At 43.0% G+C, this 15,892-nt stretch overlaps 1 protein-coding gene across 4 annotated transcripts in view; it reads right to left on the bottom strand.

The window, feature by feature from the left end:
* Positions 1 to 15,892, bottom strand: part of fam222ba (family with sequence similarity 222 member Ba) — a 51,115-nt gene that overhangs the window by 8,867 nt on the left and 26,356 nt on the right. For all 4 annotated transcript variants that reach the window (XM_084730786.1, XM_084730785.1, XM_084730788.1 and 1 more), the window contains exon 2: positions 5,526 to 5,653. In XM_084730786.1, the coding sequence (XP_084586912.1) occupies positions 5,526 to 5,607 (82 nt within the window). In that variant the 5' untranslated portion in view covers positions 5,608 to 5,653. The remainder of the gene's footprint in view (positions 1 to 5,525; positions 5,654 to 15,892) is intronic.

The following is a 15,892-nucleotide window of genomic DNA, read 5'->3' as shown; positions in this document are numbered from 1 at the left end:
GGGTTTGCTGTGTGCTCAGAGAGGTGCAGATGAGCTGTGTGGGGATATAAGCGTTCATGCTGAGGCAACATGAAAAGGCTGAAGTGGGGGTTATTAATACAAGCATGCAAGACTGGTTGATCAAAACAGTCACACTTAAGGGACTGCTTATTTGAAGTGGGGTTGTACAAAGTACTTATCCATGTCAGTGTATTACTTAGAATAGATGGCGGTCAAAACACCCCTGTTTGGAAAAGCAGCAGGAGTGCTGTCACGGAAGCTAAGAAATGTACTGCTGTGGTTCAGCAGCAAAGTGAATTTTAGCCATTTAAACAGGCCCATCTGAAAAAAAAAAAAAAAATCAATATCTGTTTAACTATACGCTATCTTTAGAATTTTTAAGTGCTTTATCTTTTGCCTTTCCTCATGGGAAACTGACATTACATAAGCCAAATATCGGTCTTTCACACAACCACACTCCATTAGTGAAATCAGTAATAACACAGGAGTTGTGGGTCTACTGCTACCTTGATCTGTTAGTTTGTTTGTGTTGTTGTAGAACTTTGGTGAATCTGAAATAAACTTTTAAAACACCTAAGTCGCATAATAACATGAACAAACAAACAGATTGAGGCAGCAGTAGCCCACCATCTAATGTAATGACAACAAAAACTTTTGGTTTCTGTATAGGTTTCTAATTGTGGTCAGACTGTAATAGTTAAGTCCTGTTTTCACAAACTGTTCACATGATAGACCCAAATGAATGTCCCAGTGACTCAAAGGTCTTAATATGGATCAGGCTTTGTTTAGCAGAAAATCCATAACTGTGGACATTCTAAATAATGAGATGTATAAATTCAATATAATAGCTGAAATGAATGATACATTAATATAAATGTGTATATAGTTTTATATTGTTATTTAGGGAAATTAAACAATGTGCAGTTTTTAATTTAGAGGGAAACTGTGACTTTCACTTCCTTTTAAATTGAGAAATATTGCAAGAAAACAGCCATCGAGCATGTAACCGTGTACACTGTTATTTCTTTGCCACTGGCACTTGTGTAATGAGTTTTATACTTAAGTTGTAAGACTCAGGCAAGTAGCAAAGAGAGCAATGTCAATGTCTGGAAACTGACCAATCCATTAAATTGGAAAAGGGATTATACATTGTTAACAAAGCTTAGGCAGGCATTTTGGGATAAAAAAAAGGCAAATCAGAATAAGGAGTTTAAAAGAACTGCTGTAAAATGTGTAATGAAATCGGTAAATTATGGTTTAGAGTAGTTTCCCCCTAACAGTGGATAAAATCGACCTCTTGCTGTTTACGTCTGTTTAAGGGTGCTGGCAGCTGTTGATTATGTGTAGCTTATTAGCATTTCAACCTTAACCTGAAACCTGGATTAGTTGAAGAGCTTAAAGCATCAAGGGAGGGTTAATGAGGATATGAGTGAAGTTTGTAGGCGGCTGCGAGCATATCATCTCTCAGATCTCCAGCTAAGCACGTTCCCAGGGAGGGAACAGGGGAAAGAGGCCAGTCTGGCCATGCGTTAATTACCCCGCTGCTAGCTAGCTAGCTGGAACACAAGTGCACAGTCAGCAGGCACTAATTAGGGTTTCTTTTATTCAAACTACTGTTTTTATTGAACAAGGTTTAAGCAGCAGGGGGCAGGGGCTCATGCTGCTGTAAATTGCAATTTTCACACAAGAGCAGGAAATTAGGTCTGAAGCTTCGGCGTCAAATTAGACATGTGAATCCGCTTTCCCACATGATGCCACCTCCTTACGTTTTTACAGACATTTGAGCAGAGCATCCCATGCTGATAGACCTTTGAAAAGTGAAAAATATTCTAAGGAGAGGAAGAGAAGATGGTTGCTTTTGATCTCAGTAGGGACTGAGATGTGAAAATCAGCCCAGCTGTACTCACTGTTTGTTCTGCCTCAAAGAACCGAGGACCAAGGGCCACTTCGTGATACTTGAGTCATCCTGCCTGGAGCATGAGCCGTTTTCTTCCTGACCCACTGTCTCTTTACGTACCTGATCTAGTCCTCCTCCGACAGCCTTTACATTTCACAGCCATCATCTGTTAACAGTCACTCCCTGATGATAAATAGAGCAGCTGCTCTGGCCTTGCCTCTGACAGCAACCTGCAAGCTCGTAACTTTAAATGACTCTCCCATGCACAGATCCACCCGCGGGAGAGGTCGCAGAGCGTGGCGGGCCTGGTGATCCGGAGTTCTCAGTGAAAACAGAGGGAGGGGAAAGTGTCAAAGATGAGATTCTGTAACACAAGACTGAGTAGCTGCGAGGCTGGTGCACAAAGATGGCAAATGGGAACACAAATTGGAACTAATTATGTTAACTCTCCATCTGAGCCTTTTTTTTCTCTTTGGGAACTTGTCAGTGTATTGAATAAAGATTTCACGGGACAACTAGTCTATGAATTTCACCTAGAAGCAGTCAAGCACATCTCTCATGGAGTTAAGCTGTCAAATGTTTCCATGCTGGATGAACGGCAGGGCTCTGCAGAGACAACGAGTCCTGTGGACAGCCAGGAGGGAGACGGAGGAGTGTTACTTGAGGGTTGAGTTCTGGTTCTGGCTGTGTGTGACAGCGTGCAGCGAACACAAAACACAAACTGCAGACATGCAGAAGGTGATCTAAAGAGGCTGGATGGTAGATAGAATCTTTTTGCTTCACTTTTTTATGGCACTTGGATAAAAATGATTTAGTCTAAATGAAAAACAGCTCCACAGCTTTTGATGTAACATCGTGTCTGTTAATGATACTTTGAAGAGCAGATGAAAAGGAAAAGCATTATAAGAGAACGACGAGTAGGGAAAAAAAAAAAGATTGAAATTACACCTCTATGACTGGCCGCGCTGCGAGAAGCATGCTCCATCACCAAAATGGATTACAGCGTTGGGCAGAAAAACAAATTGAACTCCAGTTGCGCCCCGTGCTCTGATGTGCCTTAGTGTGTCACATAAAGGAAGAGCAGAGAAACAGTGTAGCTGATGGCTGCACCATGTCACAAGCCTGCCTGAGTGAGGCAACAGACGTTGGCACTTAGCAGACTCCCTCACGCTTGCTGATCTCCTGGGGGTTGGCTGATTACTGTGATTCTGAAATTACAGTCTTGATGAGCTGGAGCATTTTACAACAAAAAAAAAAAAAAAAAAGAAAAGAAATGGGTCAAGCTGGGGCTGAGTTTCCACTCAGAGAAACTAGCAGGGGAAGAAGGAAACGTAGATTTTTTCTGATCGAATAAATAAGGCTGACCAACTAGAGGGGTTATAATCAATGTCTGGAAAGTGATTGATCTTCTGGGTATAGCAAAAAAGCTCACTGTAGGAGAGACAAAGAAGCTGATGGTACAGTCTATGCAGGCAAGACTGTGTACAGGCATAATTGAGACTAGAACCAGACAGATATATCAGCCTATCACAGCTTGGTAGGGTTGGGCATCGTGAACCAATTCCAAATAAGAATTGACTTCCAAAATTACCATTCAAAAGGAATACTTACGAAATTTTAATTCTGATTTTTCTTCCAACACAAAGTTCACTTGTGCTACTGTCAAATTAAACTGTGGGCTGCAAACACCTGAAGACTATCGACCTGACTATCGGTCTGCACCTATAGACATCAGAGTTTAATGCACGTATACCTTCCTGTCTCCTAATGCATTTCTCTTATTAAATTCTGAGTCCTGCATTATTCTCAGTTAACCTAATCAGCTGTTGCTAAGTTGCTTGAACAGTCAGTGAATGCCACAACTTGTGTATTGTTACAATCAATCAATTTAGGAAATGCTATGCTACAAAATTCTTTACAGGGCTGGGATACTCTCGATTATTACAGTAAAGTAGTCTAACACCCAACATATTCAACAAACCAGAATAGAGACCACTGTTGCTATTGTTACTAAGATCAGCTTAGCATTTCTGCTGGTGTAATATATCAATGGTAATTAGTAGTTCACGAACTCTACTGTGAAGAATGCAGGAACTTAAAGAATCTAAATAGATAATTCTTAAACAGTATAATATGCATCATTTTCCTAGAAGACAATATATAGACTCATATAAACACAATCCCTGTCAATTGTCACATATGACCCACTAGAAGTGTGAGGTGGGACTCTGCCCAATGCTTTACCAACCCAAACTGTCGATACATCATGTCCTGGGAATGAGACTCAACAATCAACTATCATTCTGGTGTGTTTACAAACAGCTCAGACAAATTCTACAGATTATACCTTTAAGAACCAAAACTGACAAGGAGAATCATTAGCATTAAATCCAATTAATACTCAAGTAGATATATTATTTTATATTGGTATTGGTGTTATTTTTTTTACAGAACATAATGCAGTGTTTTACTTTTATTGTTTATATAATTATCTAATTATGTATTGGTATAATTATTTATAGTTATCAATAATTAGTAATAATACCAGTGACAGTTTACTGAGTCATTGCCCTGATGTCATTTTGGGAAATAAAGTTTAAAATATCCTGCCTCTAATACATGTCTTTGTCCCAAGTGTGTAATGATCACATGTGAGGGATCACTGCAATATCACCTGAAATACTGATACTGGATTTCTTTTTGCACCCTAATATCTTTATTGGCATCAGCCCCAAAAATCCAGCAACAGTCAGACTCTAATTGGGATCACACATTATTACAGGATGTGAATGTACATTATTTAAAAAGTGATAAATGCTCATTAACACTTTTAAAAACAGTGAAATGTCAGTTCAAATTGTGTTTAAGGTGAAGAGACACAGTATAACAGAAAGCCTTATTGCTATCATTTCTGTTCATTAATTTGTCTTACATTAATCTCTCTAGTCAGTTCCAAATCCTGCCTCAGCTCTCACTGACTGATTGCTGACTTCGACTCTCTCCATTTGTGCTGCTGCACCCTCACGCCGTAAAGAGTCCAAGTTTGTCAGCAGTTGGAGTTGTGAAATTCAAACACATTGAATTAACTGGGCCAGCTCGGACTAGTCTGCCATTAAAACCGGGGCAGCAGATTGCGTCTTAAATTCACTCACATTACGAGATCATCAGGGCAAAATCACTCAGCCGCAATCTGTCTCAGAGTCTGACAGTGAGCGACTCCTCCTGATGGTGACAAGGAACCGAGACGGTCAAATCTAACATGTGAATGTGGTGACAGCGCTGTCTTACGCGCACACAGGACGGCACTCTTGTGGCAGACAGATCTTCAGGGGCGATGAGGGAGGGAGGGAGGGGGGACAGTTCACTGTTCATCAGCAAATTAATGGCGCAGTTCATCCTAATTTCCCTTGAAGACAGATCTATGGTCCTGGAGCACAAAAATATTCTCACTCTCTCGTTCTGGTTTTAACACAAAGCTGCAGAAGAAGAACCAGGCCAGGGTTGGCATGGGCATCTGACGCGGGGCCGGGCAGCAGGATTGTAACAGCTTGGTTTGTTGTGTGGGATGGTGGTGGTAGTTAAAAGTGTGTGTGTGTGTGTGTATGTGTGTCCCAAGATCAGTACTTACATTTCTGAAGTCCAGTGTTCATCTGCGTGTGGGGGAGAAGCTGGAGGGGGAGGTCACCTGGCCCTGGCAGACAGGCCAGCATTTCACACAGACACTAATGCAACATGGGACACGCGCTTCTCCTCACACTGCAGAGAGAGAAAAAGAGGGGGGGAGAGGTCAGCAGTCAGACATAACTGCGAGGCAGCACATGGTGCGTGGTGATACAGAGGCTGGGTCCAGACTAATAGAACTCTGCGGCCGATCCCCGGAGGCACAGGGCTGAGGGAGACATAGTTACCTTTCAATTAGAAACTGATTCACACCTGGAGCATCAGGTAAGGTGACATTTGATGCCAATAACAACTTCAATTAAACATCAAACAGCTGAAGTAAAACGGGCAGACTGGGCCTGAGGGCCTGGCAGCTTTAAATCGACTCGGTCCCTCCTCCTCCTCCTCCACCTCGCCTCGCCCTGCATGTTAGTCAGCTAGTTGGACCCTGCTACCTGCGCCTTTACCTCTCCGCCTCCACCAGACCATGGCGGAGGAAATTAATGACTCCTGTACACTCGAAAAGAACACACTCGAGAGGCCCCGGTGCCGACAAGTTAGTGAGTCTCTGATCGATACTGCAGTCCTCCAGACCTCAAAGAGGCCTTTATTTTGGGGACGTTAAACAATGGAGCCAGCTCAGGCTGTGCTGAGGAGAAATGAATAAACAGGGCTGCGGCTCCAATAAATGCCTGCCACTTTGTGCAATAACCTGATGTAATAGAGAGGGAAGAAAACGTTAGCCATGCTCCACTTGGCTTACTGCTGTATTCAAAACGCCACAGATGCTTGCTTAATCAGCACTGAAGAACAGTCAGGGAGCAAATTAAGTCTACAGAGTCCGCGCCCTCCCCTTTTGCTGCGTGGCATCAGAAGAGGGCGGCAAGTGTGCACAGACAAACAGCGTCTATGAGAGAGGCAATTACCCACAAAACAACCTTGGCATGCCTGTCTGCCGCAGGGTGATGGCTTAAAAGTGTCTTCCCCCCTGCAGGGAGAAGAGACAAGTGGAGGAAAGAGTGACAAAGCGCGAGAGAAAGGTGGAAAGAGAGAAAGACGGGGTGGCGGGTTTGGGGGTGGTGGGTGGTTGGGGGGGGCTGAACTTGCTTTAAAAAGCAGGAGCTCAAAAAGGTCAGGATGACAGCTCATTTAAATCCTCCCAGCGAGAGGAGAAAAAACAAGCCTTAATGAAGCTGCCAGTTCTACACAGATACCTGAGAGCGTTGCACCTTGGGGTGCTGCAGGGGCACGGCGGCAGGGGGGAGGAAGGGAGAAAAGGGTAGAAGGGAGGAGTGAAGGTGGGTGGCGGAGCTGCAGTTTTGAGACAGATCTGAGGATTTTGGGGGGTGTCAGTGCTGCGTCACCCTTTCTGTTGCCTGGCCTCCCACTCCTCTCATCCTCCTCCCTTTCCCCCCTGCTTTCTGATTTACAGCCTGGACCGCCATATGGCAGCAATCCCTGCCCTCGATTCAGCGTGTCACCATGCATTAACTTTAATTGGCCTGATATGTTATTCTTTTCCCTCGGCCTTGGAAGGATTTTAGTTACATAGCGCCTTGATGTCAGCAGGCAAGATTTCCAGCTCTCTCTCATTTATCAGGGTGCCAAGATTTCACACAAAGATAACAGCAATCTCTTTGACAACAGGCAGGTTTGGGGTGGAGGAAAACTAAATATCAAATACAACAGTGTCTTTGCTTGGGATTTCAAAAGCGAAACAGTGGCAAGAGAGTGAAATGATGTGGCAGAAAAAAAATAAAAACACCAGCCTAAACTGTCAGTTCATTTGTTATAAGAACACACACATCAACACACTACAGGCAAAAAACAGCCAACAGGCCATCAGCCCACCCCCTTCCTGCCTCCCCCACAGCGCCCCTGAATGTCAGAAAGCTGTGCAGTGGGGAGTGCTGCGGCAAAGGTCAGCCTATGGTAATGCCCCAGCTGACACTCTGCTTTGCAGCGCCGAGCAGGAGGAGATGAAACCCAGCAGACAGACGCCTGACGTCTACTGACTCGCGTATCAGCACCACTGCCACAGCGACTTCAAATATACATCACACGCCAAACACTGGCGCTCTCTACAAAGGCATCCGCCCCCACAGAGGCTTTTTCAACACATGGACTATTTTGTATCAGGAGCAGGATGACTACACCTGATAGAGTGTCGAGTCCACATGGGGACTGAGTTCGCTAAAATTGGAGGTCCTTCTCCTCAGGTCGTAATCGGCACGTGACCGGCTTGGCTGCTGGCTTCTGCTGAGTCCTAATTGCTTCTGACCACCATGCAGGGGTTTTAGCCTGGTCTGGAATAGGGTTTGACACTCCAGCCATCCACCCATCCTGGCAAAGAGGTGTCTACCCCACCGGCTTAGTAGTCTTTGTGATTAAAAGAGGCAAAGTCCCATGCCTTCTGGTGGATCACCACAGGACCTTATTTTGGAAAAAAACACGGTAGTTAGAGAAGAAATCTGTTATATATTCACTGTATTTAATCATAAAATTACAATATTATGTCATCGGGGATTAAGGAAATGTGCCAAGTTGAAACACTTGCTTCTCTGACAACAACACTGCAGCCACAGTGTCCTTTGAAATGTCTATTCTGGCACATAACTTGTGTTATTGTGTTATTATTTCCCCGTATCACATTAATTAGAGGTCAAATTAATGCTGAATGTTTGCAGAAAGAGTGTCTGTTTATAAGACATAACAGATCATTAATTATCTTTTAGAAGGAATAGATGTGTATAACACTTAAATTAAACAACATGTTAGTGGAGTCTGGCAGGCAGTAAAGTAGGCAGTCACTGAACTCCAGAGTGTGTATTTTCACAGCAGAGAGCTTTTGTTTTCAGTAGGGATGTTCCTGGTGACTAATTTCCCTGTCGATTAAACGCCAATTTTAATTTAGACTAGTCGACTAATCTAACAGTAAGAAAACATTTGGAAAGAAGTTAAAATTGAAAATTGTTTGAAAATAACACGTATGGTGTTTGTCAAGGTTAAAGCGAATCTTGCAAGACCGCAGAAGTATAAGACAGAAGATACATAATTAGAAGGACTACACAGCCAAAAGTCACAAGTGACATACTGACTTTCTTTCTCCACAAGCTAACGTTAGCCATTGAAGCAACATGCCTGTGTATATTCGTATATCGGAATGTAGTCACATGACCAACGGGTCTTGCTCGTGCTTTCGCTTCTTGGCTGAGAAAAGGACCAGGAGTCTTTCTCCACCGGCTCATGTTTTTTCCAAAGAAAGGTCTGATGGGGCACTCCAGAAGGGGAGGGATTTTGTCTCTACTGTAGGTAGCCTCTCCTCAGGTCATAATCGGAAAATGACTGACTTGGCTCCAGGCCTCTGCTGAGCCCTCATTGCTTCTGACCACCATGCAGGGGTTTTAGCCTGGTCTGGAATAGGGCTTGACTCTCTAGCCATCCACCCACAGTGGCATATAGGTGTCTACTACCTCACTGGCTTAGTAGCCCTGGTGGTACAGAGACACAGCCCCTCCTGTCCTGAGTGGAAACAGAGTTGTGCCTGTGCAGGCCAAGCCGAGCCAGCTGGGCAGGCCTTTGGAGCAGGGATTGGCTTGGTGGAGTTTAGCCAGGCGTCTCACACTATCAGCCCCGTGCAGACAGACACCACAGGGTTCTCAGAGTATTAGGGGGCACCCGTGACTCGGCAAGTCTCCACCAGCTACTTATAGAAGCGTAATAAAAGTGTGCGAATAACTGTGTGGCTTTCATTATAGACAAATAAAGACGAGCAGACAAAGCGGGACTTGAGCGAGTGATGCGCATGGCTTGTGTCATGTGTCAAATTGCTCCTATAAAAGCTGACCTATATTTTCTTTTCATTCCTCGTGGGGAAGGAGCAAAAGAAAGCCATCTGAAAGTTTAAAAAATGCAAAGAAGAGAAGGAGGAAGAGGATAGGCGGAAGCCATTTAGGAAATTAGACCAGCTGACTGCATTTATGATGAATCTTTTGATCAATATCCTCCTCATCAACTATGAGCTGCATTTGTTAGAAATTTGGGAATTGCATCAAGCTAATTACATAGAAAATCATCTATTAAAACATCCACCAGCACTAACGCGTGAGGAAAAGTGAGGATTGTGCACCAAAAATAAGCTCATTAGAGGGAGACACGTACAACAATATTAGTGGAGAAAAACAATAAAGAAGAAAAAAAACAAGGTGAGACAGTGTGTTTGGTTGCTGGTTGAATATTAACAGCCTTTCTTTAACAATTAAAAGCAAAAGCAATTAGGAGAACCAAGTCACCATGTTGTACATTGCTTCTGCTAACGGCTGAAGGAGAGGAGGAGTGGAGGAGAAAGCAGGCTGCTGTTATTTTAATTGCATGTTTACCCCCAGGTTATGGGTCTGAAATAGAGCCAAGAAAAAATGTTGCAGTAGAAATTCAATGCAACTTCACTGTGTTGATTCTCTCAGGGACAGAGAGAGTGAAATTACTTTTCTTTGCAAGCTGAGTCTCTGAATAGGAGGTAAAGAAAAGAAAAGGAGCAGGAAGAGGAGAACAGCTTTTTACCCTTGAATACCAAGCTTGAGTGTTCTGTCAAAAGAAAGGGGAAAAAAGCCTTGGCTCTTAAGCACGTTAGGAAGAAATGACACATCAGTGTGGCCTTCATTAGCCCATCAGGCTTTACAAACAACAGAGGTAGAAAAAGGATTTCTGTTGCTAGCAGAGGGCCACGGGCATGTTAGGCTACGACAGGCTGGTTCACGGGCTCACACAATGGATCCTGATGACTCCAGCACATCCTGAGGCGTTTGGGACGGGCCGTTTGCTTTTGCAGTCAGCAGAGACCCCCTCACTACGTCAACCCGGACTGTTATCTCACACCAAAAAGAGAAAGGGCGAGAGAGTGGAAGACGGCCACTATGGTGAGGGTGCAAACGAAGAGTAGACAACCAACCCAAACCCCAAACTCGCACACAAATTGAGAGTCTGTAAAATAGTGGTTTCCAAGTTGTGGGGTGTCAGGGATAAAACTGTCAAACAAGGAGACTGCTGCAGTAGTGTGGGAGAGAGAAAGACAGCTACTTGAAACTACTCTTCTTTGGAAGGAGGGAGGGGTCTGTGAAATAACTGGGAGGCTGCATGAACGCTGAGTAACTAACTGATGAAAAAGTGACAGTTCCCTGAGGTGAGATGGTGGATATGGAGCGGAGAGTGACAGCATGCCCCTGGAATAATGCATAGTCCGTAGCTGGATCGGCTAGATCTTTGCATAGGTAACGGAAACTTGGTTCTACAATGAGAACACAGGCTCTTAGAGGAGCTGTGTACCATGAAACTAAGAAAAGGAAACGCTGCTCCAAAGTATGCGGGCTCCTCTTATCAGACTGACCTCATTCCTCCACTCTTGTCTGTACATCAGTGGTTTAGAGCCGCCCGGCCTCTTGGATGATGTCCACGGCTCCTCACAGTGGAGAAGATGACAGTAATGGTGGCAAGATGAGAGGATGAGAAGATATCAGGCAGTGAGTGTCCTGGCCTGGCCTGGCTATCTTTGCCAGAGCTATGTCATGGCCATTACCCGTCCGCCACGTCAGCGCTGCGGGCACAGCCAGCCAAGGTCCATTCTTCAACTTAGGGTCAGTTTCACTAACAGCCACTTAAGCCCACTTGGCTTCCCGAAGAGCTCTACAAATGTGGAAGGTAGAGCTAAGTGTGCTCAGTCATGTCAAGCTCGGCCAAGGTCAGGTGGGCAGACAGAAAGGGCTGGCAGCGCCGCACGCGTGGCGTCATGAATGCCAAAATGCCGGGGCCCCTGGCTGTGCCGTTTGACAGACATGTTTACACCTGATAGAAAATGCAGTGTGGACGGCCTGCCAAAACAGAGGGGATCCAAAGTGAGGGGTGCCAGCCTAGTTATTTATTTATCTGCTGCAAATCCATCCAGAGTGCAGCCAGAAGCTGGGCACGCCTCAATGAGGAATAAGCCAGCCTACTCTCAGACATGACAGCTTTAAACCACTTGAGGCAGAAAGAAAAGATCTGACATGTAGTAAAAGAAAAGCAAAGATCTCATGAAGCAGCTCAAGAGATTGGATTTGATTTATTTGCACTCTTAATACTTCTCACACTAATTAATGATTAACACATTAAATTAGTCATATTAATCAAAGGCTGTTGTAAAATCATCCCTGACAATGTTCAGAGACTGGGCCTGTTCTTATTCCAGCACTGATATTAAACCAGTCTGACTTAGTAGTTGGACTCTGAAGCTAATTTTAACAGCACTAAGAGTCTAAAGCCATGCTAGCAAAGCTGTAGCTCAACTAAATAAAAGGCAAAGTGAAAGGTCATCTTTTATTGTCACATATATAATTATACAGAGTACAACATACAGTGAGATTCAGTCTCACTAAGTAATTAGGATTGGTTAGCTGGGCAACTAACATCTGCACTGTGCAGTGCCTTAAGCCAGTGCCTTGGTCAAGTACTGACAGTACAAAATCCACACAGAAAGGAATCAAACCCAGATGCTTCTTGCTGTAGGGTGACAGAGCAAACCACCGAGCCACTATGACGTCAGTGGTTGCCAATATCATGCTCACGATAACAATGAAAACATGAAAGTGTTTAGCAGGTTTACCATGTTCACCTTCCTAGTTTAGCTTGTTAGCAGGCCTGTTCTAATTTGTACTAAACACAAAGTACAACTCAGACTGGTGGGAATGTTATTACTTTTGCAGGTCATAAAACAAATTATTCTCCGTGATAGGACTCATGCTAAATGAAAAGTTACAGGATCCCCAAACAGTTCGTAATGAAATTCAGTACCATATTTAATATAATTACATCCAATAGTTGTTACACTTGAAACCGCAGCTGTGAACCTGCTGGTGGTGCTGAAGGAAAGGTCTGACCACCAAAGATCACTAAAGTAAATAATTGAAATATTTCACTGGATAAGTGAAAACTTTAATTGTTACAAGGTTAATCTAAAACAACACAGTTGCAAAACTGGTGGAATGGCAGCGGAAACTTATTATATAATATTATTATATATTATACTTATTATATTATATATATACTTATATAATATTTCTTGCCAAACAGCAGCAGAATGAACAGGCTGTGGGAAGGGTGGGTACTGTAGGGGTTTAGCAGGGGTATAAAACAAAAGTTTCATTCTGATAAGATATTATACTGATTATAAGGACAACAACACGATATCAACACGAACAATAACATGAACGACAACATGAATCTATTAAATTCAGGGGCCTGTGATCAATATGAGATCATCAAAAGCAAAAAACACATTAACATCCGAAGAGCCACACTACACTAGCTTTGTGTGTTGGATATATCAGATGCCAACAGTGGAGAAACACTGAAAAGCACATGAATGCAAGAAAACATAAATGAAGAGACTCTTTATCTTCTGGAGAAATGTCAGCCTGCTGGTAACCATCAGATCACACAACTCAGAGACACTGCACATCACATATGTGAGCAACACCGCTCCTTTCATCTCCTAAGTGGTGTTATCTTCACATAACCCCATATCACACCAGACAACAATGTGCTGAGTCACATGGTGCTGTGTCAGATGCCAGGACTAGGGTTTGGTACAGGACTAGGATGCCATGGACAGAATAACAGAGATATATAGATACTGCACTACCGTAAGCCTACTGTCTGTGTGTGTTTGAGGTATGCATAGTGATAATCATCGTCAGACTTCAGACAGCTGTTTTGTCAAGACACTTGCTCAGTTATAAATTGCATAGTGATGGGACAGGCACTGATCTACTGCAAGGATTTTGTATCCAATATTACCATCAGAACTGCATGTCCTGGTCTGTAGATAAAAATGATAAGAGCCTGCAAAATTGTGACAAATTTGTTGATGAACATTCCCCAACTCGTACAAAATAATTGTTCTGAAAATACACTGTGGCTAAAAGGAAATTATACAATTAGTCTTCTACGTGAAATTCATTTCAGGTCTGAAAAAGAAATGGGACCTGGTGGTCCATCAGAGGTTTAAAAGCAGCAGACTTCTGAGTATGTTCTAACTATTTGACTGTAAGTCAGCCAGGCCTTCTCCCTGGTTAGTGGGAAATAACTCAATGTTCTGAGAGCTAAAGCGCGGCAGCATTGTTCCAGCTGGCGGAAAAAGGGGAAATGAAGATGGAGTGGTTTGATTTCATTTGTTAGCAGGTGCATCCATTTTGTGTTCTTCCCCACACCCACCTCGCCGCTCTCAGTCAAAGCGCTTATCAGAAATTGGACACCCCAGTGACAAATTGAGCCTGCGATTAAAGGGAGAAAGAGGAAAGCTTTGTTAAGTGCTGCTGATTGGGATCCCAGGCTGCCCTCACACATCAGAGGTGTGTGTGTGTGTGTGTGTGTGTGCATGTATGCTTGGTACAGAGCCAATAGCAGAGCTGACACCACCACCACCTCTTCTCCCATTTTCCCCCTCTCTCCAGGTGTTCCCACGGCTTACATTTCTGCTCCAAGTGCTCAGCAAACAAAACCAAATCAATGCAGCTGTTCGCCCATCTCACTCTCTCACACACACATTTATGTACATGCATAGGAAAGTACACATGCAAACCTACATAAAATACACCAGTGATTTTCCTCTGCAAGAATAATGACCTAGAGTGTCTTCATATTGACATGAACACTGTGTTTAACAGAGAAAAAAGTTAAGTCTCTGTGCGTTTGTCCCACCCAGACTCTTAATATTGACCCAGCATTAACCAGCCCTGGCCTGTTAGCGAGCACAGCTAGGCTGATTTAAGAGGGGGGTCAGAGCAGCTCTGCTAGGCAGAACTGTGCGAACGCTGACTCTCACAAATCATCCTAAAAGGGCTTAACGCACAAAAACAGCTTCCAGTGTTACACAGGCCTGCTGTGAGAGATTTATCCACTCTGCCATTATACTAACTGGCCTCTTTCCCGTATGAGTTGTATGCTGTATACAATTCACACACACATAAAGAAAAAAGCCTAATTAGAATTATGCCTGGCCTGACTCTGCACTCAAACAATTCAACCTTTTAGTCTTCTGCATTAAAAACATAATCTAGGTTACCATTAGTCCTCTTATGTATTGCTGACACATTGCTCACATGCTGTTGGTTTAAACACCTTAAGGTCTTAACTGTGACTTGTGATATAATTAAAGTGTCAGCAGTGTCTACATCTGTAAAAATACCATCAGTTTTATAAATTTAAATGTTGTAATAACTGTGGGCCACTCAATCTTTTATGAACACTGACCTCCAAAAGCCTGGGGCTGAATGAGGTACTAATCCATAGTCAGTGTATTACCTGCAGCAGACGCCAGTTGACATACATCCAGCTTGGAAAAGCAGAGAGGGGAACCAGCATGGAAGCTCAGTAATGTATTGCCATGTACGAGGGTAAGCAAAACCAAAAGAAATCAGTCAAAAAAAAAAAAATCAGTTTAAGTCTACACTATATCTAGAATATTTTTATCGATTCGCCTTGCCATCAGACAGCATTTCCTGACAGGAAACTGCCATTGTATAAGCCTAATATAAAAGCCTATACCACTTTCTGCCTTGTTCAACCAGACTCCATTGTCAAAATCTCTAAGTTTACCTTGCAGAACACAGGAGCTGCTGGTTTACCGTGTTCTGGATTTGTCAGTTTGTTTGTGTTATGACTTCTGTGATTTTAAAAGTATTGTTCAGATTCATATTATTAAATGATTATTAAAATAATTGACAACTATTTTGATAATTGATAAACTGGTTAGACCAAACAACTAATCAATTAATTGAGGAAACAATCATCAGATTAATTGACTATGAAAATAATCTTTAGTTGCAGCCCTACAGGCAATGACACAAACAGTAGTAGCAGTATGTTTTTTTTTAATAACAGTGGTTTTCTATTGGAAAAGGCTGTTTGGTGGCAAAGTAAAGCAGTGAATACATTCTAAATATAGCATACACTTAAAATAGTATAGATTTTTTTGGTGGGACTTTTTCCGTAGCTAAAATACCTTTTGTTGCTGACCCTGTCCACAGCAATACTTTGTTTAGGTTCAGCCCCTCTCTGCCTCTCCAAACTGGGGGCAGCTGAACACCATCTACTGTATGTAATACACTGACTATCAACAAGTACCTCATATAACCTCACTTCAAATAGTCTGAACTATCCCTTTAACTGTGTGCTCATTTTTCATCTAGTTTAAATTGTTGTTCCTAGTTTAACAAGGTCCTCACATGCAATCATTCAGTTAATATGACAGATCTTTTTAATACCGGCCAAAGAAAAAGCTCTCACTAAGACTCTATGGAGACG

Source organism: Lutjanus erythropterus, chromosome 11 (genome assembly GCF_056507025.1).
Source record: "Lutjanus erythropterus isolate fLutEry1 chromosome 11, fLutEry1.hap2, whole genome shotgun sequence".
NCBI classification, from domain to species: Eukaryota; Metazoa; Chordata; class Actinopteri; order Lutjaniformes; family Lutjanidae; genus Lutjanus; species Lutjanus erythropterus.
This window is presented reverse-complemented; position numbering and strand designations above follow the sequence as displayed.